This window comes from Oxyura jamaicensis, chromosome 1, assembly GCF_011077185.1.
Source record: "Oxyura jamaicensis isolate SHBP4307 breed ruddy duck chromosome 1, BPBGC_Ojam_1.0, whole genome shotgun sequence".
Lineage (NCBI taxonomy): Eukaryota > Metazoa > Chordata > Aves > Anseriformes > Anatidae > Oxyura > Oxyura jamaicensis.
In genome coordinates, this window is record NC_048893.1 from 104,237,117 (window position 1) to 104,262,744 (window position 25,628).

Below are 25,628 nucleotides of genomic sequence, written 5' to 3' on the forward strand. Positions count from 1 at the left end.
ATTCCCCACTTTTTAGTTTGGCTCATATTAGGTGGCTGCTATACTACTCAACTAATAGAGCAACTATGTGAAATATATGTATAAATACGCTGTCTGAGCATTTGATCCATGCTGATTTTATCTGCCTTCTTGAAACAGATGCATCCCAAAAGGCAGGCGTTTTATACTAGGAGAAACTGTAGTGGTACCTGACTTTCTTGCTATGTGCAATTCTGCTGACACTTACAGGTGTTATCAGTGTAAATATTTCAAGTGAAAACATATACCAAGTACTGGCAACACTTAATATTTTAAGCTTCTCTTTTTATAGCTAATGCTATGCAATAATTATACATTTAAAAATATTATTCCAAGTAAAACTTCTGTGCTTGGAACTGCTGTGTTTGCTTTTACCACTGAAAAGAGCTAAAAGAAAGTGTTGTCAAGCCTGAAATAGTTTATCAATTCAAACACAACCCAAACATAGTTCTACTCTTCCAGGCTTCCAGACTATATTACTCTGGTTACAGCTGTCATCCAGCATAAAGATGCAAAAATCTCTCAGGTCTCAGTGGTATATGCACAGTATGTTTTGAATCATCCCAATTAGCACAGTAAAAATAATTCTGATCTTTTATGCAATAACAGTTCTCAGAACACCCATATTTGTATTTTTTTCAATACCCATGTCAATCTTAATTACTTTTTACAGGTTCTTAGAAATTCCTCCAAGTGACATGTTCAGTAAATCTGTTGTCGGTTTGGATTGAGGAAAGTGGGTTGCAGAAACGTGGTCGTTTCCCCAAGGCCTTCTAACCACCCGGGCCTAGAGCTGGTGCCACAGACTGCACAAAGCTGCTCTCCTCGCAGAGCCTTTTCCTCCTCAGTGTGCAGGAAGGCCAGGCTGCCTCTGCCTTCATCATTAACTGTGCTATGTTGAAAGCAAAAAGCAGTCATTTCTCACACCTGTAAAGTGCAAGGGTTTTTCCCTATTTGGCTTTTCTGCCTTGAACACACTGGGGAAAATGTGTTGATTATCTGGCTGAAGTGTGAAGCACTTGGAACTGAATTTCTCCTCTTGGCTTTGTATGACTGCTGCCTCCACAGAAAGAGGGGGGGGGGGGGGGGACTTCCTCCCTGTTTTTGCTGGGGTTTCCCAAAGAAATAATAATAAATAAACATTATTCGCTACAGTTACAGAGTAAATACATGAAAGAAGGAGCTGCAGCTACCTGACAACTCTTTAGAGATTCTTTTGAAGCTCCTTGAAGATAGTTTGATGATGCCAGGAAAAATTCCTAAAACTTTGCTTAAAAAGTAATTAAGCATAACTCCAAAGAATATCTTCAGTTCAAAACCAAGCAATTTTTTTCTAATTACCATGGCCTTCTATCCTTTTCCCTCAAGTCAAGACATCCTTGACAAGCATACTTGAGTCATGATTTATATTACAAAAATTGTTGTATTTAGCTGTTTCAGTTACATCTTAAGACACCTTTGTATGAAAAAATGCTGTCAGGGGGATTAGAGTCTGTCAGAAGTCAAGTACTACTTTGTACCCAGAAAGAGTTATAAAATAAATTTTCCTCTAAAATTAGAGGAAAAAATCTATTTCAGATAACTTCTTGACTAGAGGATCTCTGCCATAGTAAAGAAAAATTCCCCCATCCAGAGAAGTGTCAGAAAAGCATAACATTTCTGATGGGTACAATTTTAGACATGCTGCTTTCAGTACCTCACGTCTCTAATGTCAATAATCTTACAGACTCTGAGGATGCTCGTCCCTCCTGTGCATCTTTGCCTAAGGTGCACAGCCTCTTCTTCATGGCTCCTAGTGCTGCCACTGAGCCCACTGTAGTTCCACCATGGGCAGGCTCACGTCCGCAGCTGCCATTGATGAGCCAACCGGTCAGCAGTTCCTTCAGGGTGAATATGTGTCATTCGTGGCCCGAAGAAAGTTAGAAGGAACCTTCACTCATCTTAATTACATCAGGATTGATAATACTGCCCCCTTATTTTTCAAAGTTGCGTGTCAAGTGTATGTGTCAGACCACGTTACTCATGCAGTGCAGAGCACACACATCCTCATGTGCTTGTACGCTGCCTTGCAGCAGTATCCGTCCTAGTAGGAAGTTGTAGGAAAAATCGATAAGGAAAAAAAAACACTGAAATTAATGTTGGATAGAAACTTATCATCTTTTTGTATTAAGGAACAGGATAGAGAAGAACCTTAATTACTGTTGTGGTCTCTTTCGTATCATACATTCCTCTAGTAAATGTTTGCACAGAATCATAATGATGGTTTAAAAGTTGAAACTGCAATTGTATTGAATTTTTTGTTTCATCTGAAGATGGACGTGTAGCTGCTGGGCAGTTAACTGGCTCAATAGCCAGGTTTTATTACTTTAAATCACTGATGGCAGCTCACACAGCTCTGGCTACGTCACTAATTATTGGGCAGGGGGGTAAAGCGGGGGGGAGAAGGGTGGAGAATACAGATGGGGATGGGGGGTGTCACTGGTTGTTTGCTCCTCTTTGCCTCCAATGATTTTTTCTTCAGTAAGGCAAGAGCCAAGGAGGCTCTTGTACAAAGCTAAGCATTGATTTCTAGCATCATCCCATTTTCTGTAGGGCTTCACTGGTAAATCTGAGTACATGCTTCCCTCACATACTATGCAAGACAGTTCGCTCTGGGTACATGTAACTTCAGAGATTTGCTGGGTATCACACAGTCCTTGCATCTTGCTCACACACACCAAAGGAGTTAGAGCACACAACAGCTCCCCTTAAACATCTCTGGGACACTTCCTATTGGAAAACGGAGTAGGAGGATGCTTTGACATGCAGTAAACAAAGTCATGCATGCCCTACACTTGAGATATATCCAATTTAAATGCAAGAAAATGCAAAGAAGCATTAAAACACAGTGAAATATATATATCAGACATAATTATTTGACAGTGAGTCTTCTGGAGCTGCTAAAAACTGAGAAGGTATTTTCTCTTATATGTACAAATTTTAATGTTCTTATATCCCCAAAGAGAATAGGGAAGCAATTCAAAGTATCTCAAAACAACTGAATAATTTCAATGATTAAAATGAAAAACTAGCCATTGAGTATTTGTTATACCCTGCCTCTAACACACATCTCAGAGTATTTGTATACATTTTTTATATCTGGAATGGCCCTGTATCACAGATCCACATCATTGCCTGTAATTTTTACAATTCTGGTAAATTCCTTTGTTGTTGCTGTTGTTGTTTTTCTCATGATGTACATGTTATTTAGATCTTTAGTGTCTTCTGGCAATGTCTTGGCCTTCCACCTCTGTAGTTTTAACTGGTAAAAAAGACCTTATACAGCTGTTTAACTTTTTGGTACTATATTATGTTTGTTCAGATGCTCATCAGTTGTTACTGACTTTTAAAAATCTATGTTATCTTTTTAGAGGTTTTGAATAAGTATATGAATCTTGGAAGCCTTTAATTCTAATAAAAGTTCCAGATCAGATAAAAATTGAAGACAACTTTCATAGGTAGTCCAGAAATTACCATCATGGTTGGACAGCCTATGTAACAGTGAATGTGACAGAGCAGTTCAAGATGATAAACAAGATCATTCTTTTTTCCTGCCACTACCCAGTGCAGCATTTTCAAACTCCTCCTCTAACTCATAATTTTCAACTAATGTAGCTCAAAAGTGGTCCTAACTTTAGCTTCAGACCTATCTGAAAGAAAGGATAATCCTTCAAGCATACTATCCCGTAATGCACACTCATACCCATTCAAATGTAGCTGTCAGTCGAGCTTACATGAGCCCTATGAGCTTAGGAAAGTACTTTACATCATTGCTTTTTTTTTCCCCCTTAAAAATGTAAATGATTGTGAAAATTTAAAGGCTACATAGAATTATCTCTTTCCTTTAATCCATTTCTGCTAAGGAGGAGGGGAAGGAAAGAAAAGCACAAAAAGGTGCTCAGTTGAATGTTTTTCAGTAAAACCTAGCATCACTGAATGACTAAGGATATAAGGGACCTCTGGAGGTGTTTTTGTCCAGATTTCCCATTCAAGATGGATACTTTATATACTGTATGAATTTATTATTTTATTGCACAAGCAGTTGTACATATATGTTGTGATTCTGTAAGAGTACAGAGAACTTGTCACATGAAAGGATACAAATTCGTGTAACATCAGTCTCAATATGTGAATGTTGCATATAAAGTGCCTCTCTCTTTGTGCAGAAGCAATAGCTTTAGTTTTCTGCGGACTAAATTTACCAGTACTTTGTATGCATTTAGATGGTGGTTCTCACTCTAATGTTTCCCATTAGAGTGTCTGACCTAGACTCCTAAAAATAATTCACTCTGAATCTAAATTTGAGTGCCCACAAAGCTTATCTTTCCATTTATTTCTCTTCACTGCAAAATTCTGCTTTACTTGCCAAAGTTTTTCATTGCTCTTTCCTATTATTTAAATAACATATATATTTTAAATGTTCAATTATGTTACTAAAAATTAAAAGTACAGTTTATTGAATAAATGAAAAATTTTAAATTGCCAATGCTTTCCATGAGATTTATAGAATCTTGCTTCATTTCTTCATTGCATTGCTGAAAGTTTTATAATCTTATTTCTATAAGATTATTCATTGATAACATCTTATTTGAAGGAGTGAATGAGTGAAGTGACTCTAAAGTTGGCAGTTTCCTTCATTTTCATGACATGGTATATTATATGTGTCACATTTAATATAATAAAAAACACATTATTTTAAATCTAGCATATTTTTGACAAATTATAATGAACATAAAGAGCCTAAGAAGGCTGATGCCAGCAATGTTCCACACTCTGCTGCAGGATGTGACCATGTTCTTGTCACTATTTTGGTGTGGGAGATAAAGGAAAGAAATACAGATGTTTGGAAGAATATTGCCAATCATAAGAAATCAAACTTTGAAATGTGAAACAGAAATCGACATGAATTGCAAGTAGGAAAACTAGGACAAGTAGGGCAGTAGGAAGGATGGGGAATGCTAAATGAAAAGTCCTTGTATCAACCATAAAGAAATAGAAATGCAACAGTTGAATACTTAAGTCTTAGATGTGTCACCAATAGCTGAGAAATTAAAAACAAAGTCTTCTCCACAACTGATAATGAATATGATTGTCTTTTTACAAGAGAGCAATACTGTTACTACAAACATGTCCTTCACTTGGTGATTAAAATATTGTGTAGGCTTTTGTGTCATTAAATCACTTCTTAACCCAACGCCGTGTTGCATTGACACTGCAAATACTGTTTACATCAATTCATCAGTTAAAAATTATCTGCACAATTTATCTCCACAGGGAAAAGACCTGTTAATGCTGCATTAAAAATAAATAAATAAATAAATAAAAATAAAAAAGGCAAAAAAAGCCCTCAGTAAAAATAAAATACAGTAAAATCAACACCAAATCCCTCTGAATATACGTAATTAAAGACCACTGTAGCTTTTCTCCTCTATTTAGTGGCTAAGGAGATACAAAGAACAGAAGCTTCTGTGTATAAGGTCCCTAGAACTGAACTCTATTGGATCTACTGCCATTATATTTGTTGAAGCACATGAGCATTTCAATTAACTGGAATTAAGCATCTATTTCTAGGTACCTGAAAATTCAGTTTGATAAACATAAATGACTGAATTTTTATAAAAGAGGTCATCAATTAGATGGATGGCTGTATTGATATGTTAAGTTTTGGAACGTGTATCAGAAGGTAATATTTAACTAGGAATGTTGATACTAAAAAAAAGTAAGAAAATGAATTTGTGTGAAATGTCAACTTCCAACATTGCTGATGGAGTAATGCATAAATGATACATCATTTCCTTGCAGTGCCATTATTTTAGTTATTTAAATAATGTTCCTTAAGCCTTTTGAGAAAGGAGAATAACTTGAAATAATCTAGTAATTCTAGAAATAATTTAAGTAATTCTATAGAAACCCGTCTATTCAATCACCCATCTAAATACACATATTGATTGCTGGCTTCTTGCATAATGCCATTCTAAAGAACAGTTCGGTAATAAAACAACCCATACAATAGGCAATGAAATTGCATAAAAAGTAAAATGTTCTCCTCCTTTTGAAAATGTGGTTTTTACCTTTCCGTTTAAGACTTCTATCAAATAGACTAAGAAAGCATATATTTCTATTAGTATTCATTGGTTTAAGAAAATCATTTTCAATTATATTTGAAAGGGCAAATACATATTTTCTTAAAAATTAGCTAAGCAAAAAGTATAAAAACTGAAATGATGTTCTTATTCTGAACAGTCAGCAATGTATCATGGAGTCGGAAGAGAGAGAAAGAGGAAGATAGCAGTTACCCTGTATAACATTTATATTACATTATACTATGTTTTTCCTTCTGTTTGTTAAGACAGTACTCAAGTGATCTACTGTAGAAAAAGTCTTGCTCTTATTTTGGAACAGGCATAAATAGAGCTGCAAATGGAAATATACCACTGCACTGCTGACTCATACATCACTCCCAAGACATGGTAACACCAAGCAAGCAATGCTGATGTGCAACACCAATGTGAAAAAAATAAAAATAAAAATAAAAATAAATAGTTCCTCTCCCTGGTGCTGTTGGCTCAGGTCATAGCGTCACACCAGGCAATTGACATTAGCCAGTTTCTGGGCTAGACTGACACCTTGAACTAGCCAGGCCCAAGAACCGTTATGGAGTTATCTTTCCCCCCCCTGAATTACTGGTCATATACAAGTTGTCGCCTTCATAGGGGTCATCTGAGTTCACAAGCACAATAGCTGTTGTTCTTCTAAGAGACACAGTATTCAAAACACATTATTGGCTATTAGAGAAATACCAATTGAGATGAAATGTTAAAATATCTTTTTCTGAGATTTTTAATGAAATAAAATTACCTAAGCAGCTTTAATAATACAAGTACAGAAAGCAAGATCAAGTGTGGAATATGTTTATTTTGAAGTATATGAAAGTATTTCAGTGTTCTAAACTACAGAAGATGAGGCCCTGGCCATATAGCCATTTAATAATATGACTAGTTTTCCTCACACTAATTTATTTAAGACAGTATGCAACTGTTTGCAGACTATTAGCTTGAAAAAAACTCTTCTTTGACTTTTTCATTCTACTGTAATTTAAAAAATTACCTTTACAAGAATAAATACTGTTTTAGCACTCTCTTAAATCTTTCAGTAATTCTGCTTAGCACCATGGCTAATTAATTACATTTGAAATGTGGAAGATGACAACTTATATCAACTATTATTCTGCTGCTATCATTTAAATGTTTTTCTTCAGCTGCATACTGATCTACTACTCAGTCTTAGAATGTTAAATTATGATATTATTTGTTATTGAATAATGTGATTTATGATTTGTGACCATATTGGAATTTTGGCAATGGTAAAATACTATGTAGAAAAGGTGGGTCGTGGTTTTTTAATCAGATTAAATACATGCTTAATTTTCAGGACTGTCTCCATTGGCTTCTGAACGGTGTATTCATAAGCATCTTTTAGCCTCCTGATCTGTGACTTGAAAACTTTAGAAAATGTTATTCTTTGGAATTAATTTTATTAATAAATTCTCACTTTCTTTCTTTCAAGATACTCTTTTTAACGGTCTTGGACTTCGTGCTGTCATTGGCCTGGGAGTGGCAGCCCTTTTGTTAATCCTTGTGGTGACTGATGTCAGCTGCTTCTTTTTACGACAATGTGGATTGCTAATGTGCATTACCAGGAGGATTTGTGGGAAAAAGAGTGGTTCAAGTGGAAAAAGCAAAGAACTGGAAGAAGGAAAGGCTGCTTACTTGTGAGTATTAATTACTTATTTTAGAACATTATTAAAAGAGAAACCTTGCTGTTCAACTCATATTTGCTTAATGGCCATCTTGCATTTTGTCATTAAAGATTTCTATTACTTGGAAAAGTGTTCCCTGAAATTTATTGAATTCCTTGTGAACAAATGTTGCCTTAAAGGGAAAAAAAAAAAAAAAAACCCGGGGGGGGGGGGGGCATAGACCATACTTCGTTTTAAGATGGCCTGTTTGTGCAGCTTGTGCTACTCTGACACAAAATAAAATCAATCACAGTTCATTAATAGATACAGGCATATCTTGGGCTCATGACAAAGAGGTAAAAGAGCATTATATCTCCATTTCTACATTTGTACCAATCCATCTTTTAGCTGCTAACACCCAAAAACTCAGCATATGGTTGTGGCGTTGCCAGTAAATCTGGGAGTAAAGCACATGGTTTTGTGGAAAATACGTGAAATAGTTTCTCTTCTCGAATATAGCTATTGCTGGAAAATCTTGGGTTTTGCCTGTAGAGTTTTGAAATTACAAGTATTGTTTGCTTTTAAAAACAGAAGTGCCAAGATGGATGTGGCTGAAATGCAGGTAAGTGTAATTATTTCCCATAGCAACAGTTAATGATTGCTAAAAGTAAGTGGGGAAGAACAACCCCGATTCTCACAAATGCCCTCCTATAGTGGCTACTTCATCAGACAAATGGGAATTGAATGGTCATTTATGGGTAAGTATGTTTCCTTAAATGATACCAAGATCCTGACAAAACGGTTCAAGTACTGATTGTGTAAAATAATAGTGCTTTTAAGACCCAATGTTTACAGGGTTTTCAAATGGTAAAATGGAGAGAAGATTACTTACGGTTTCTTATTTTAGGCAGTTCCATTTATTTACTAAATATGTCAGTTTCGTGTCCTCGTTATGCTCAACTAAATAATTTTTTATGTGTACACTGATATCAGAGTGCTATGTTTTGTGGCTTTAGCTCCACAAGGTTCAATTTCTGTGTGCTGTAGCTCTCCTAGCAGTCAGGCCTTCATTCGTCTGCACCTTCACAGATCCGTCCTTCCCCCCAGCTGTTTGTAGAACAGATCAAATTGGTGGCACTTAGTATTCATAGCTGCACTAGGCTTCTCTGTTGTCGATAGTGGAAGTGTAAAAGTCTCTTTTGTGGTTTAAGTTCTAGTTATTGAGATTCAGAGACTGCTTGTTTTCTGAGGTAACTTGATTGCGTTTCTTGGTTGGGATCTTAACCCTTTTTGAAACAGCTTCACAGAACCAAAGCAATCAGAAGCAGGCACGCAGTATTTACGTCAAATAACACTTCTGAATAAGAGAGGTTGTGCCATAAAACAATTGTTTCCTAACTGACTACAGGTTATAGTAAAGGAAAGAATAACACAGTTTTCTATTGTGTGAGGTCAGTGTATCCTGTTTAATAGAGTCAGCATTTGAAGATTCTGGCTCAGGTTCAGCTTCCTACTGAGCATGGCATGGTACCAGGAATTGGTGTAGAGACCTCTTCTGAATGGGAAGACCTTAGGGAGCTACAGTTGTAAATGTCACTTGACAGCAGTCTATACATTGCCATCAATCTGATACACAAATGCCACTCAGTGCTGTCTCAGCAAAGCATTAAACAGTTGCTTAACATTGATTCCTCCATGACACTTCTTTTACAAGAACAGCTATCCTGTTTAACTATATTTCTTTCCTTATTGGGGTGGTTTTCAATGAGCCAGATCTTTAAATATTTGGTACTATTCTTATTTTAGCCTGTTCTCTGCTTAATCTGTCAGTATAAAATTTCAAGACAGTCTTGAAGAGTCAAAATTGTAACTTATTTCATGCCAACTTCCATTCTCTAAAAGACATTTCCCTCTTTTGAATATGTCAGTTCACATTCTGAAATTTTGAGCGGTTTTATGGTACTTTTTTGTTGCATTTTTATTAGTGAGTAATCTATTGTCATTAATTATCTTGCACATGCAACGGATGCAGATGATAAAACACATATAGCATACACACAGCCACCTGGAACTGAAATGGCAAGATATGTTTCCTACAAATAGCTTTCCCCTCAGTGGAATTTTTAGTTGTTATACAGTTTGTACTTTCTCTATAGATCAGTTGCTCAATTATGCAATCATGTACATTTGTCCATAGGACAGTACATGTACAGACAAACCAAGTAGAATTTACCGTTCCCTCCACCAACTGGACTATTATGATCCAGTATCTTTTCATAGATATGAGGTGGCCATGAATCCAACTGTAACTATATAGAAAAGTTATCAAACACCTCTGTAGAAGTCTACATAGCATCTAAATTAAATGCCTCAGTTATGTGCATCATCTACAGAAATGAGTGTGGTATATCATACACACATGTGCATGGTATCACACACAAATCATGATACTATGCAAAAATATGAGTGTGTGTGTACATATTTTAGGCTTCTACGTTTGAATCCTTCCCTAGTCCACTTCTTGGTTACACATTTATCTGTGCAACACTCCTATTAGCCTATAAAGATTTTCCTTGAGTGTAATTACCAGAGGATGGTCAAGTTTTCCAGGTACTTCCTGAATAGATTGGTGTCGTTGTAACAGCCTCTTTAAAGATTATAATCTCAGAAATGATGCAAAAATGTAAGATACAAATTAGGCAAGTTTTTAACTAGAGTTTTTCTATGGCAGTCTGGCTGCTCTATAGAATATAGAAAATAGTTTGTTAAATATAAAAGCAGTTGTTCATCTGTAACTCAGTTACCCTGTGTTTCTAGACTGCAGCTGATAAAGTTACAGGATAAAATTCCTGATTTGATGTCAGGAATTTTTAAATATTTAAATGGAAAGAGGTTTTATTTTGAAAATATCAGCTATATCTTGGATATCCTTTGGTCTGCCTTTTGAGATTAAAAGTATGTGCTAGTTATTATTAATAATAATATTGCCAATGCTTCTGTAGAAGCAAACAGAGCTTTCCATATCAAGTCCATATTATCAACAAAACTGTAATGACAATACTCACGATTATGTTTTCCTTACAGTATATTGTCCAATAGACACAAAGTTTTTTCATTGCTTTACATGGGGAAAACTAGTATCTGTTCCTAAAATGGGGGAATTTTCATATGGAAACAATTTCTCCCACCTGCCTGAATAGAGCAAGCTAGGTTCTTATTACACAGGGGCTCTTTTCTCTGCTCTGACAGCTGGGATTGTCAGAATCTCAGAAGATAAAAACACACTTGTGCTATGTGTATGCTACCAGAAAGACTCTTTATACTGCCAAAAAATTCAAGCATAACTGGGCATCAAGTCTTATATTTACTATACTAAGTTAGCTAAGTTTATGTCTATTCCCATGAAGAGGTCATCGTCTTATTAGTCGTAAATAAAATACTCTTTTGAGATGTTAATCTGTGATGTTTTTGGAGTAAGTAGCCATGGATACAGGATACTTTGAAGACTTCAAGGAATTGGGAACACACTTTAAAATGCGTCTCAGTGGTGTTAATCATCAGTAATTAGTTCTACCTTTTATTTGCTTACTTTTGAAAGAAAAGATCTTGATAATTAGTTAAGTGCAATGTATATGGTTAATATGATGATAAAGACTAAGGCTCTTCTAATAATTTTTAGGAAAGATGGATCAAAAGAGCCAATAGTGGAAATGAGAACGGAGGATGAAAGAATTACCAATCATGAAGATGGAAGCCCAGTAAATGAGCCAAACGAGACAACTCCTCTCACAGAACCAGAGTAAGTAGCCTGATTTTCCCCAAAGTCTGACCCGGACTCCTCCTAGCTACAAGGCCGCCTTCAGGATGGGAGGGAGAAAGGTACACAACAACCTTGTATGGCAGCAATGCAGGTCACTGGTGTGATTTTTTTACAATAATCACACAAAACCATGGTACCCCAAATGCAACAGCCAAGGTTATCACCAGATATTTCTCTCCTTTCTGTGACCCAGACTACAGCCACATCCTATCGTTACCCAGCCCCAGGATGGCAACACCACTATAGTGGGAGTTCTCCAGAATACCTGGCGGTTAGCAAGTATCCAGGGAAATTTTCTGGCCCTCCCTGCTGCCCTGACCCCCCGTGGTGCTCTGGATGAAGACAGACCTGATGCCAGCACCCAGGAGGCACAGGCAGCCCTGCCTTGCCCTCACTACCCCACAGCCCCCCTGCCCATGGCCCATCATCTCCAGGATCCTCAGCAGCCCATGCCCGGCCCTGATGGGATGTGGGCCCACACACCACTGCTGCCCCAGCTCTTCCCACAATGCTGAGGGGCTGGAGGGTGAGCATTGAAGGGCCTGTTCATCAAATGGTACAGAGCCCCAATCTTTGATGGAGTTACAGCGTATTTTTTAATGAGAGAATGTTCTTGTAGGACAGTCCCTTTCTCTTTAATCTTCTGAAAAATACTTAGAATTTGTATTGAGGGGTACTGCAGAGAATCCAGTTATCTAAGGAGTCATAGTAATGTAGCTATAAACATTGTACAAACTCCAGTGGGTTTTGGATATGTTAGCAGCTTAGGCACCAGTGCCAAATTGTTTAATGTCTTCAAGACTAACCGTTGAACCAGATCTTGCAAATACATATGCATTTCCTAATGGACACAATACAAGGAAAAAATAAGTTTGCTTCTTTCCATTTCTCCCAGTCATTAGAACAGCTGTCAGGAGTGAAATACAAGAAAGTTAAGATCAAAAATGTTTTATTATATTAATAGCGGGAAAATAGTCAGTCACTGGTGGCAGGAAAAATAGCTAAATCATTGGGACAACTGATTAGGAGTTTGATAGGTATCATGTCCCTGGGAGAATAGGACTGCTGAAGGATATTAATAATGATGACTCTTTCTTTCTTGGAATTTCTTTTCTGACAACTAATGGCAAAAGGCAGCAGTGCAAGGCACAGCTGGACGGAGGTCAGATGGGTTAGGTAAAGATTCAGGACAGCGTCACTTATGAAACCAAAGACGAAACAAGAAAAGCATCATGCAGGCAGGACATCTGAAAGGAAACTGGCTCTGGGGGAGCACTGCAAGACCTGCTTACACTAGTCATAACAGATGAGGCAAAGAAGAAATGTAAGTTACAGGTGAGATGCCACTGAAGGAAAGGAGGATGCAATAGGGTAGAACTAAGTCTCCAGGTGAGAGTAACACAGAAGCACACTGTGAACAACAGGTGCTATATCAGCCAGGTCATACCCCAGGGAGGGGAAAGATGACCAGCAGGGATCTTGGAGCAAAGAGCTTAGCTTGTAGGAGGGAAGAGTTTGAAGGATGAATCAGGCAATGTTCATACAATGCGGGATTTATTTTGGCCAGTTTGGTCAAAGGCATACAAGGTAAGTGTTTAATTTAAAAATTTAAATTACTTTGAGTTTGTACTCAGCAGAGAGAGACAGCTATGTCCTATGTATCTGAGAAAAAATATTTCAGGATAAGAGATCTGTCTATGTGATACCTGTCTCTTGACCGCAGTCAGAGTCAGCCTAACTTTGTGCCTAACTTTCAGGAAGACTTTTTATTTATTTATTTATTTATTTATTTATTTATAACAATCAAGAAACATAAATCCAGGCACTATATTGCCTTACAGAATGGTAGAATATCTGGAGTTGGAAGGAACCTACAAGGATCATTTGAAATCCAACTCCTTGCTCCACACAGGTCTACCCAAAAATCAGACCATGTGTCTGAAAGCGCTGTCCTAACACTCCTTGAACTCCAGCAGGCTTACTGCTGTGACCACCGCCCTGGGGAGCCTGTCCCAGTGCCCAACCACCATTTGGGTGCAGAACCTTTTCCTAACACCCAGCCTGACCCTCCCCTGTCCCAGCTCCATGCCATTCCCTCGGGTCCTGTTGCTGTCCCCAAAGTGCCGTCCCACACAGTATTCAAGGTGAGGCCACGCCAATGCAGAGCAGAGCAGGACAGTCACTTCCCGTGACCAACTAACAATGCCATGCTTGATGCACCCAAGGACACTTTGAATAATAACAAGATGATACTCAGATACTTAAATGCAATTTAAGCATTTTAGTGAAATAATCAATAAAAAGATTATTTTGTTTTACAATAGTGAAATATTTTTGTTACATTACTCAGCATATTACTCAGTAATCTTCATTTATTCTAACTCAGGTGATTCTGTTAAAGCCATGTTTGGAATTCATTTGTGACAGATTAGCAAAAAGCACTTTAACCTGAAAGTAACAAGTTCTAATAATACTATCAGGAAATCAATTTAAGCTGTGCATTTCTTATTATATTTCTGTAATATGATGAAAATGCCACATGCAACACAGTACTATAATTACATTCCTAGTCTGATATTTCAAGTATTGATGGAGTTTTGCCTAGTATTAATGAATCTGGGTGAATTTTAGTATCAAAATAGGTTGGAGTCATTTTCCTATAAAATAGTAATCTAACAGAGAAGTAAATATTCTAGTTAAAGTCTTGTGTGGGTACTGTCACCAGAGTATTGTAGTTTTAGGCCACTTGCAGTGTTAGAGGAAGTAAATATTATTATTGATTGATAACAGACAATGACCGATAAAAACGAAAGAACCTTTTAAAGTTTGTCAGTCTTTTTTTTTTTTTTTCCTCCAAAAAGCTTTTACTATAAAATGCTTTAAGCATTTAAGATTTGAAAGAATTACTGTTTTCACAGCTGAAAAAAAATAAAAAATAATATTTCAAATAGGCATAGATAAACAATAATTAGGTGTAAGAAAACTGATGTAATTTGAACATTTAAACTTGATTTAGTTCATTAAAGCAGGAAATTATTGAATCAGATAATAGAGATTATATATGAATTAATATTTTAAACAAAGGGGTAGGAAAATTTCAAAACAGCAAAAGTGTTGTCATAGTCAAAAGTGTTTGAAAAAAATAAGGTCAAATAATTCTGTATTGACTTTTTAATGAGGAAAACCTATAAACATTTTGTTTACTTCTAAGTCATTTTACTGCTCTTCTTGGTGGCATGTAAAGCATGACTAACTTTATCATACTGTTTGGATAAACAGGGATTTCAGTAATATCTGGTATCCTTAGTAGGGTTTTAGCAATATCTTCCTATTTCAAATACTTGTAAATTATTTGTGACATGCTCTTAATCTACTTCTCCAAAAGTAATTTATTTAAATTTACATACAATATATTCTGTCAATTTCCAGTTATTACTTTGAGTAAATACTCCCTCCCTTTCATAGAATCATAGAACAATTTGGTTGGAAGGGACCTTAAAGAAAGACCATCCAGTTCCACTCCCCCAGCCATGGGCAGAGACACCTCCGATTAGGTCAGATTGCTCAAAGCCCCATCCAGCTTGGCCTTGAACACTTCCAGGAATGTGGTCCACAGCTTCCCTGGGCAAATCTGTTCCAGTGCCTCGCCAACCTTATAGTAAACAATTTATTCCTTATCTCTCTTGGTTTAAAGCCATTATTCCTTGTCCTAGCAGAAATTACTCAGATTTATATGAAAATTAAATACGGTGATTTTTTTTTTAACACACTGTTTTTCATTATAGGCCTTTAACACAGGTGTGTTTCATGACCCATGCTTCCTCTGCCAGAGTGTTTTATCCTTTTTAAAAAATAGATTTGTGTTGATTCTGCTGTTTACATTCTTCCAGATGTCGTGTTGAGGGCTGAAAACTGTTTCCTTTGGGTGTGCCATGTGAAACAAACAATTACTAAACAACCCCCTCTGTGTTCAAAGCCAGACAGCTGATATACATCCCACATATTTTACTATAATAGAACAAGTTAGTCTTCTCTTTGTTTTTTTTTCTTAGATACAGGTTATGCTTATTGTTTAACCTCTTCATAAATAGCAACTTACTAGTTCATTTCAGCCAGCCTAAGTATAAGACTGGGAGTTTGGGTATTGCTTTGTTTTATTTATTATCAAACACTGTTATTACAAGATGTTCCTAAGAGATTCCTCAGACAGGTTTGGAATAGTATAGTGCTCTTTGGAACATCAAAGCAATCACAGTGGAAGATTACTGAAACATTTTTCATAACAGTTGTTATGAATGAAAAAAAGGCATATGCATACTATTCCCTAGTTAAAAAACAGAAAGCAAACCCAAACTGGAATCAGGATTAATAGCTACTATGCCTAGGAGATATTATTACAGGAACGTCTGCCTAAACCATACATATTTTTCACAGATACATTTTTGACAGCTAACTACTGGTAGCAGGGAATCTATGATTTTCAAGAAGTTTTTGAATGAAATCAGTGTTTTGTCTTCCCTATAAAGTAAGGGTGGGGAACTCTTTTGACACTGGAATTTAGGATTTTAAAATAAAAATGGAATCTTTAGACCATTTCTGAAATTAAAATACTAGCTGAAGGTCTTCATGCATTCAAACAAGAACAGCTTTTATCACAGGGATGAATGTAAGTAGACAGCTTCTTATTGCGCCATTTCTCACAAACTTAGTCTTTAAAAAGTTATAACTTAGTAAAGCATGTAACTTGTGTGACCTAGCGAAAATAAATTGTAGATTTCTGTAAAGAATAACCTTCATTACGTCCTTGAGCTAGAAAACATTTCCTTTACCTGTGTCTTGGCCTAACCTCCAATGGTAGATGTCTTCTTTCATATGCAACTGCATTTACAGTTGGAAACAGACAAAAACAAAATCTAGATTCAGCGAAAGACTTGACTTTGTGTGTTTAGCAGTATCTTAAGAAACACATACCTCAGTAATGTCTTGGGTCACGTTCATAGAATTATAGAAGCTGGCTATTTGGCATTCTATTATTTCTTTTGTCTTATTGAGGAAACTATTTTGGGCAGCAACAATATGCTTATCATGTGCCATTAGCTTCTTCTGCCTTTACAGAACTGGAAAAAATTAATATGAATTTATTTGAGAATAAGAACACTAATATTCAAAACAATTGTAAATTATGTCAATTAAGTATTTTTTTATAAACACTATGAGCTGTATTAACAATGTACATACTGTAGACTTAAATTCCAGATGATGTGTTGTGTTTTGTAACTGATATGATTTCTCCTTTCTTCTGATAGGAAGCTGCCACTAAAGGAAGAAAATGGGAAAGAAGTTTTAAATCCAGAAACCATAGAAATCAAAGTTGCTAATGACATCATCCAGTCAAAAGAAGATGATAGCAAAGCATAAAAAGATATACTACAGCTGTCTGGATAATGCATTTGGATTGAAGCAACCCCATGACCAAAACTTTACAGCTGACCTTAATTTCTTGGGAAACTTAAGCTTGGAATAGTTAGTACATGTGTACATATGATAAAACAGTTCCTGTCTACAGTTCCTTTCTATTCTTTTTGTTAATGGCTTTAGTATGTAGATTTGCTGACACCAAGTCCCGTGGTATAAATTTGAAAAATCTTCAGAATAAGAACTGTAATTTATTATATGAAAAAAGTATGTCTATTTAGAAGAATACTTTGCAAAGCACCCCTAACCACACATGAGGTCTCCGGATCTTACAGTGCAAGCTACATACATAAAGTGCCATATATTATTGTATTTGTTTCCATTTATAATAAAGCAAAAGTTTAGATTGCCTTTAAAAAAAAGAAGTCTCAGTACAACATTTAAGACCTTGGCACTGGCAGACACTCAGTAGTCATTCAAGCTGTGCATATCACTTGAAACAACCAAAAAAACAAAACACAAACCATCTTCAACAGCACAGAGCCAGCTACACCTGCAGTTTCACCTGGGTTTTCTAGTATAATAAAAAAATGATAACCATGATGTACAGATTTAAAACCAAATGGCTGAATATTTTGTGGAAGTATATTGGTCTCATCCTAACTATGTGAGCATGATTCTGAAAGGCCCCAGGATTTTCAGAATGTCCGGTTTCCTTTATTAATGTTTGGAAGGTTGTATGTAAACTAGAATGAAGGAAATGTGCAAAAAGTTAACTCGTTTTTGGTAACTTTTGGCTTCAAATGAAACCTTATAACACAAGCTCAAATTAGTTTCCCCAATATATTTATTATACAGTATTCATTCTTTTTTAGTTATAACCATTTAATCAAGGGATAAACTGTATTTTATGGTAGTAGATATATTTTCACCACAAATCAGTACATGAAATATTTAAAGTTGGGCTTATTAAAGAAGTACTTCTTACGTTATGATTTCATATCTTTTGTTATATCAAGAAACAAAAGAACAGATGGTAAGAAGGACTTTGGCTAAATGATTAGTAAGAGTTTTAAATTTTTAATAAATAGCATCTTGTATGAGGCCAAATATTTTTTTTCCCGTCAAGTAGTCTTTAAGATAAACTTTTTTTATTATTCGGGCTAATATGCACTACTTGAAAATTTGGCTAATTTATTTGATGAAAAATCCATTCTTATTTATTATTGTTGATTTAATGGTGTCACTAACTTGAGTAATACATTTTGTTTCGATTTCAGCACAGTGTATCCACACCTACCAAACTGTTCAAATTCTTGCTTTGGAAAGAGTAGATAAACCACATAGGAAACTAGATTAGAAAATTCTACTCATCGGGATCAAATTGTACAGTACTTTGTGGATTCTCCACAACTAAGTCATGAGGTTTAAGTGTAGCTTTACTCGGCAAATTATGTCTTCTCCATGCTATATCTAAATTTATCTCATATTTGAAGTACTTAAACTGCCAAATTTCACACAGAATGTTATCAACTCTTTGCTGATATTTTGTAGTTATGGAAAAGCGGTTGACTTCTGTGCAGCAAAGCCAAAAGTGAAAAGTAAAAGAATGTCCTTAAATTTGGGGAAAATGGCAGGTTAACATTCAATGCTAAGGCACTACTTCTGGATGAAAGAAAGATGTAGATACTCCCTTATGGTCTCTCACTGTTGCTTCCATGAACTGTGCAGGCAGTAGCTGCTTGCCTGTTAAATTTCTGTCCTGTTTCTTTCTGAGTACGTACGCAATGAGCAGGACTGTCCCCTAATCAATAATTAAGAAGAATGGTTGTCTCGTTTATGTATGTGAATATATATTCTTTCTACAAAGTACATATATGCAACTGGGCTTTCTCCCTCTATTGGCATGCAAGGAAGGGACCTGGAATATTGAAGCAGTTGAATGCAGATGGTGTGGTTTGAACATCTGTAACCCACATCATCTCATGCAGTATTTTTACCAGGGTGAGGATGAAGGTAGGAGACCTCCTTTCCTCTTCTACCTGTCAAAACAAAGTTAGGTGGTGCTGTGCATATTCACATAAGTCAAGGTTCACTAGACAAACAGTGTTTTTTCTGAAGCCAGAACGATCATTTGCACAACAAGGTTCCTATACAATGCAGGCAGGGCTAATCCTTTCTAGGCTCAGCTGTAGTTGAATTTCCAATTTCAGTACTTTTTCTTCAGATTTATACAAAAGACTTTCATGGCCTAACAACTATAGGTTGGTTGTTGGTGGTTGTTGGTGGTGTTTTTTTGCTGTTGTTTTTGTTGTTGTTGTTTTTTTGTTGGGGGGGGAGGTTTTGGGAGTTTGTTTTTTTTTCTTATTATTTTTAAATATATGGCTTCTAATTATAATGTGAAGGGATTAGAAGATTTATAAAGTCTCTTCAGCACATTTAGAATTACTACTCCTGTCCTACTCTTCACAAGTTAAACATACAGCATAATTATTCCAGTAAGGGAAGCACAGGCAGTTCCCACTATATTGAATTACAATATATTTATTTTTTTCTTGCTGTAATGTCTCTTGCCAATTAGGCTGAGAATTGAACAGTTCAAATTATTGGCATACTGCTCCAAGAATGCCTTTTCATCTGTGGACTAATATGTTATCTCTTGTGCTTTGACTATGATGAAAAGAAAGATGGCTTTTATGAAGAAAGCCAAACTATAACTATGACAGGATGCTCAAAAACACTATTTGCAAGCATTTCCAAATGAAGGACAGTGCATAGTAATTTGTAAGATATGTGTAGAACTGGAGTAACATCATTTCTTTTTTTTTTTTTTCTATTCTAGACTAAAAAGAAAATAATAAAAAACAAGTATCTGTATAAATGTCACTTTTGTTGTCTAAAAGTAATTTTAAGTGTTAGTATGAAATGTCAGAAGAGTTGACAGAATATAACTACTTTCAAAAGAAATCTGAATGGTTATACTAACATACTCCAGGGAGGAGCATGGGAGAGAGCTATTGAAACTATGGACAAAATGGAATGTGGCAGTGACAATCTCTTCAACAAAAAGTAAGAAGTAAAATTAAGCAAAATGACTTAAAGCTTGTTATTATTATTTTTTCTTAGTAAAAATACATTCTGATTTACCACAATCGTAACAAAACAATTAAAAAATTAATGTTTTACAATTTAGTATACAGATGTACTATGAGAGTTCTTCTTGTTTTCTTTTTGTTGATGTTGTTTATTTTTTTTTTTTACTTATGTGTTTTTTTTGGGGGGGTTGCTTTTGTTGTTTTGTTTTTTTTTTTGATTGTTTTGTGGTTGCAGAAATATTTACGATTCTGGTGATGCTAATGCCTAATGTGACAAAGTTTAATTTATTTAGACCTCAATTTTGCAAGAAATTTTGTGTGGCTGAACCCACTACTCATATGCAACCCTACTGGCACCAGTGGGGTCAATGTGAGCAGGAGTGTGGATGTCCTTTCATAGAAAAGCTTGCAAGATTGGCTTGACTTTCTATCTCTTCATAGATATATACAACATATTTACACAGTGACAGTCATATACAAAGGCTATTTGACAGCAGTCCATGGTATAGTAAATTCCACCTGCTGTCTTCAGCCTCTGCATTGATGTTCATCCAAAAAAGTGGCTTTCTTTTTATGATGGTAATTATTTAAGTGCCAGTCATTAAACTGTAGTATAATAATCATGCCATTTTTTCTGTTTCCTAGACCAGATAATAGAAATGTATTTGTGCCTTTTGATAGCATGCCACTCTGCTTTATTAAAGAAAAAAATAATCTTCAACAATTTGTCTACAAAGCCTGTTTAAAGTATTTGAAAGCTTTACCATGACATACTTTTCTGCTCAGATATGCTCAAATACTCATCTAAAGTAAACTGGAGATAATATTTGCAATTCACATAAATATTTTAAACACAAAATTTACAAAATACTATTGAGATCACAATTCTAGTGAGAGTTATAGTGGGTGTGTTACTGCTGAAAAGATTCTAGTAGATGGAGCACATGGAGAGTATGTAGGGGTGTTTTGACCAATTTATCAAGTTGAAGAGTCAGATAGAAAGTCTCCTTAGTTCTATTTAGGCACTTAGACCTAAAACATTAACATCTTTGCTCAAATCTGAAAGATGATGAGGAACATCTTCCCACAATTTTACCTCTGAGTTAAAACTGCAGTGAATATTTGTTTTGCAGCCATTTATGGCCACACCATCTCTGTGTAAGCTGTCACAGGAAGTAATAATACCTTTGTAGAGTAATGCTCTGTCTACTGGGTGACATTCACTCCTGATTGAAGAGCCTCCAAAAAAACTTTTACTGAAAATGTCAAGACCCTAATTAGTCCAGTTAGTCTATGGAGGGGTGTAGAGAATGCTACAAGAAGGGCCCCAGAGGAGCCCAGGTCTCACTGGGGTTTAGGAAAAAAAAAAAAAACAACTGACTTCAGTGGGGCCTGAATTTCATCCCCTCATCTCAGTGAGGCTCCACATGTCTTCATCCCATCGCATCACCTTTGTGAGCGGACACTTTGGTGTGAGTGGAACTTAAATGTCCTATCAGGCTCCTGCTAACATTTTGCACAGGGAAGGCTTGTCTATCAGGAGTTTGCAGTGATCAGAAAGCATAGATAAAGATACCTGATCACAGTTTTATCCCATACATTAAGTAAAATCCCAGAATTAAGTAAAACATCCCTCTAAATAATTCACTGTGGTTGCAACACTTTAGGTAAAGATGAAAACATTCTAGGAAGTATTGTCTCTTCTTAAATCACTTTGTTTAACTTCAGATACTTGTGCTGATCAATGCAAAGCTACCATAGTTAAATGATTTTTTTATTAAAAAAAAAAAAAAAAAAAAAAAAAGAAGGTTCTATTCCCTTTTTTAGATTTTTTCATATCATTTTCTGGAGTACCCAATCCACTTGACAGCAGCGCTGTAGTGGTGGGGGAAACCACTCACTAAACTTTAAGTGATCTTCAATATTTCCACTGCACATATAAATGTGTTCTTAAATCATTTCATTTGAACCTGAGCCAGAAATAAACCTTTCTACTACAGATTTGACTTTGGACCAGGTTCTGAGAAATCACAGTTTACTTGTCTCTCTCTCCTCTTAACAGGCATTGTGAACCTCATGATGTTTGACTTTCAAACTTGAGTATTGGCCATTTTTAGCCCAGAGAAATTAAATAGATATTTATTGCCAAATTTGTATTGGCAGCTTTACGTCACAGGTGAGATTGGGAGCGGGCAAGATGATCAGCTGCAGTGCTGACAGAATTAAGGAAAGCCACCAAAGAGAGAACAGGTACAAAAGAATGAGCTGCGAGAGAGCTCAAAAACTGGGAGATCCTATAGTTGGTAGTGGGGAAAGGAAGGTGGGGAGCTACTAAAGGAAGAGAGGCTGCTGCAGATTGTGAGAACTAGAGAATGGGTAATGTCCGTCCTACTGCATCCTTCAGGTCTGCTGTGTAAGTAGGCTGCATTTTTAAATCTAAAATGTAGGGTTGGGAAAAGAGGAAGGAAGCCCTTGGGGGTCTCTACAGGTTGGTGACAGACATATAAAGCAATTGGATTCCCCATGAAGATAAATTTAATTGCTCATGGTGTAGAGTTCTCACTAAGAATTTTGAGCTCCTTGACAAGATTTAAAAAATAAATAACAAATAGCTTTCCTGCTACAATGAGCACTCAGTATGTATTTGTATGCTGTGTACAGTATAAGCTAAAGCATACCATATATTGTTTTTGTTATTTCACATGTTGTTAACAGCCCACTTGCGATATATACCACCTGAATTATATATTGATAAGTTAGCTACCACTGGAGCTAGTTTGTTTATTGTTTCAAAATCTTATGTCCCTATGAAATGCTGTGTATATATATATATCTCTATACTGTAAAAAGAAGTAATATTGCAGATGATGGTTTTGTATTTATGAAAGACATTGAAAGTATGGCTTAAAGTATATCAATTATTTGTCACTCTTCACCATTTGTATATTAATAGTAAAGATACTTTTACTTTAATGAAGTGTTGTAGTTTACATTTATTTTTGCTAAGTGTCTTTCTGTCAAGGATGTCTGATTCATTAGGAGACTTATTGCCAAAAAGCATATAAATTATTTATTTTCCCCCATTATAGAACTGCTGAATAACACTCATGCAGGTCTGCAATTTATTATTCTTTTTTTCTGTCATAATACATCATTGTTATTAAAAACTATTATTTTAACACCCTGAGTCTGCAGCAGTGCTTGAGGCTCAGGTATTCCTTTTTCCAAAGAATAAGACTGCAACATTTTAAAGGTATTTAGTATATCCTAGAAAAAGATATTGTCAGCAGAAGCTAACTCGTTTTGCCAAACTTTGAGCCTTCCAAAAGGTTTGTAACTCTGTCAGTAGTGCCAGGTCATAACAGGCTGGGCATAGTCTGCCATGAAGTGGGCTTTTACTTCATTGTTGGTTTGTCCCCCACAGAGATGGGGGATGAGTGAAGCACACTCCAGACAGTATAGTTTAGCTGCTTTTCTGAACTGGCAGAGCAGCAGCCATGCCCTCTGTTTTGTTAGCACTGAAATTCTAAATTCCCAAAGAAACTTGCTAGATTGTGCATTAGTGCCTAAGTTTCAGTTCTCTGAATGTGACCTAAGTTCTAAATAACTATATGAGCCAAAGGACTAAGGAGGCTGTACATGGGATGAAAAATTTCTCACAACAGTGTCTTTACAGATGTACCTTCTTTCCACAGATTGTTAAGCTCTGGTATCAGCATATGTTTTAGCCATGTGCTCTCCTAATTGTGAGTGACAACATCAACAACTGGCAAAATGGTCTCCATGTTGTGTTGAAAAACTCAGCCTGAGAGAATTGATTTTAGTTAACATCAGTGTGCCACTGAAAGTCGTTTGTTTGTTTTTGTTTAGGTATGTGCCTTGCTCAGAAAAAGTCAAATATCATCAAATGATGCATCAATTCAATTCAGGCATCTCAATTGTTATCTGCTCAGTGCACTGATGGCAAGTTAGGTCCCCCTTTAATTTACAGTTGAATGGTAAATACAACTATTGTGAATGACTAATGATACAAAGATAATGTCTGACACCTTCAGAAACAGAATCAACTTTTTTAAAATTTAACCTTGATGCTATACATCCTGCACTGGTGTATTTCAGAATTGCTACTCAAAATACAAAAAAAATATTTAAAAGTGTATTTAGATACCTTGATAAAGACAGCTTACTTACCTGTGTCATTGCTAATAACCTAGACACAGATAACACTGCACCAAATAAACTAACAACATGGAAAAAAAAAAAGTGTCATGCTTTGTATTCTTGGCTAAGCAAAAGATAGCTAATTTTCTCATTTGGGCCCTGGCAGAGCATGATAAACAAACTATATTTGTAAGCTCATTGTTATGTGGAAAATGCCTATGCTTGAGGATGTGGTTTAAACTTCCTTAGTCATTTATTAAACATTACTTTAAAAAAATATAGAAGTGTAAAATTTAAATTTCAGCAATTAATTTCTTTCAAAATCAGTACCAATATAAAATATTGTCAACAGTGTTGCTGGAAAAGCAGAATGAAATACATACAGCAGCAGATTGATCAGGTCAGGCAGTGAATTTCTAAAATCCGTTCATGCACTCTAATGAGAAGATGAACAAAAAAGTTTTGAATTAAAAACAAGTTGTTTTTTTTTTTTCTATTAAGCAAAATCCATCTCTTAGTCCAACTAGTGATGGACAAATTATATCTCATTATTTTCAAATGGAAAAAAATGTCCTATGTCCTAGTTGAGAACATAATAAATTTTAGTTTGGCACAATTTTATCATGGGGGAATGAAATGAATCATTTACTTATATCTGAAGGGCTAAATCATCTTTAACCACTCAAAACAGGAAGATGCTGTGGACTTCTGAGACATTTTCCAAAACAAGTAAAAAAAAATAAAAATAAAAATAAAACTTGAAACAATTACTTTCAAATAGATTTGAGAACCGCTGATATCCTTAAAAATAATATATATATATATGTGTGAAATAAATGTAATGATTTTGCACATAGTGTACTGCAAGTTCAAAAGGTCACTTGCAATGCAATTTAAACTATTAAGTAGGGCAGAATGAAACTGATGATGTATATTACATGGTTTCCTATGCAAAGCTTTTCATTTTAGAGGAGCTTTGTAATGAAGCCATTCCCTAGTGGGATGCAAGTGTTAATTGTTACACTGGAGCAATGCTTATGACTTCTTGGTATTCATGACGTGCCCTGCTGCAGTGTTTTGTTCTGTCCTTGTATGTTTAAGGTACATATTTAGTGGAACGTAGTCTCTTTTGAAAATTAAAGATATTCAGTCTGTAAAATATGATTTTGTGTCTGTGAGTGAAGAAAAATAAATAAACACCACTTGCATAACCTGGTGACATAATATACGGCTGTAATATCACTGCCATGTATACTGTCAACTATATTCTTCAACAAGGCAACATAAACCCCTTAAGCTGAAACACGCTATGACCATCTGAAGGATCTCTGTTGGCTTGTGC

At 35.8% G+C, this 25,628-nt stretch overlaps 1 protein-coding gene across 3 annotated transcripts in view; it reads left to right on the top strand.

Moving 5' to 3' along the window:
* NCAM2 (neural cell adhesion molecule 2) overlaps positions 1-24,552 on the top strand; it is a 285,808-nt gene extending 261,256 nt beyond the window's left edge. For all 3 annotated transcript variants that reach the window (XM_035315435.1, XM_035315436.1, XM_035315438.1), the window contains exons 16-18: positions 7,624-7,828; positions 11,475-11,594; positions 16,922-24,552. In XM_035315435.1, the coding sequence (XP_035171326.1) occupies positions 7,624-7,828; positions 11,475-11,594; positions 16,922-17,033 (437 nt within the window). In that variant the 3' untranslated portion in view covers positions 17,034-24,552. The remainder of the gene's footprint in view (positions 1-7,623; positions 7,829-11,474; positions 11,595-16,921) is intronic.
* The last annotated feature ends 1,076 nt before the right edge of the window (positions 24,553-25,628 follow it).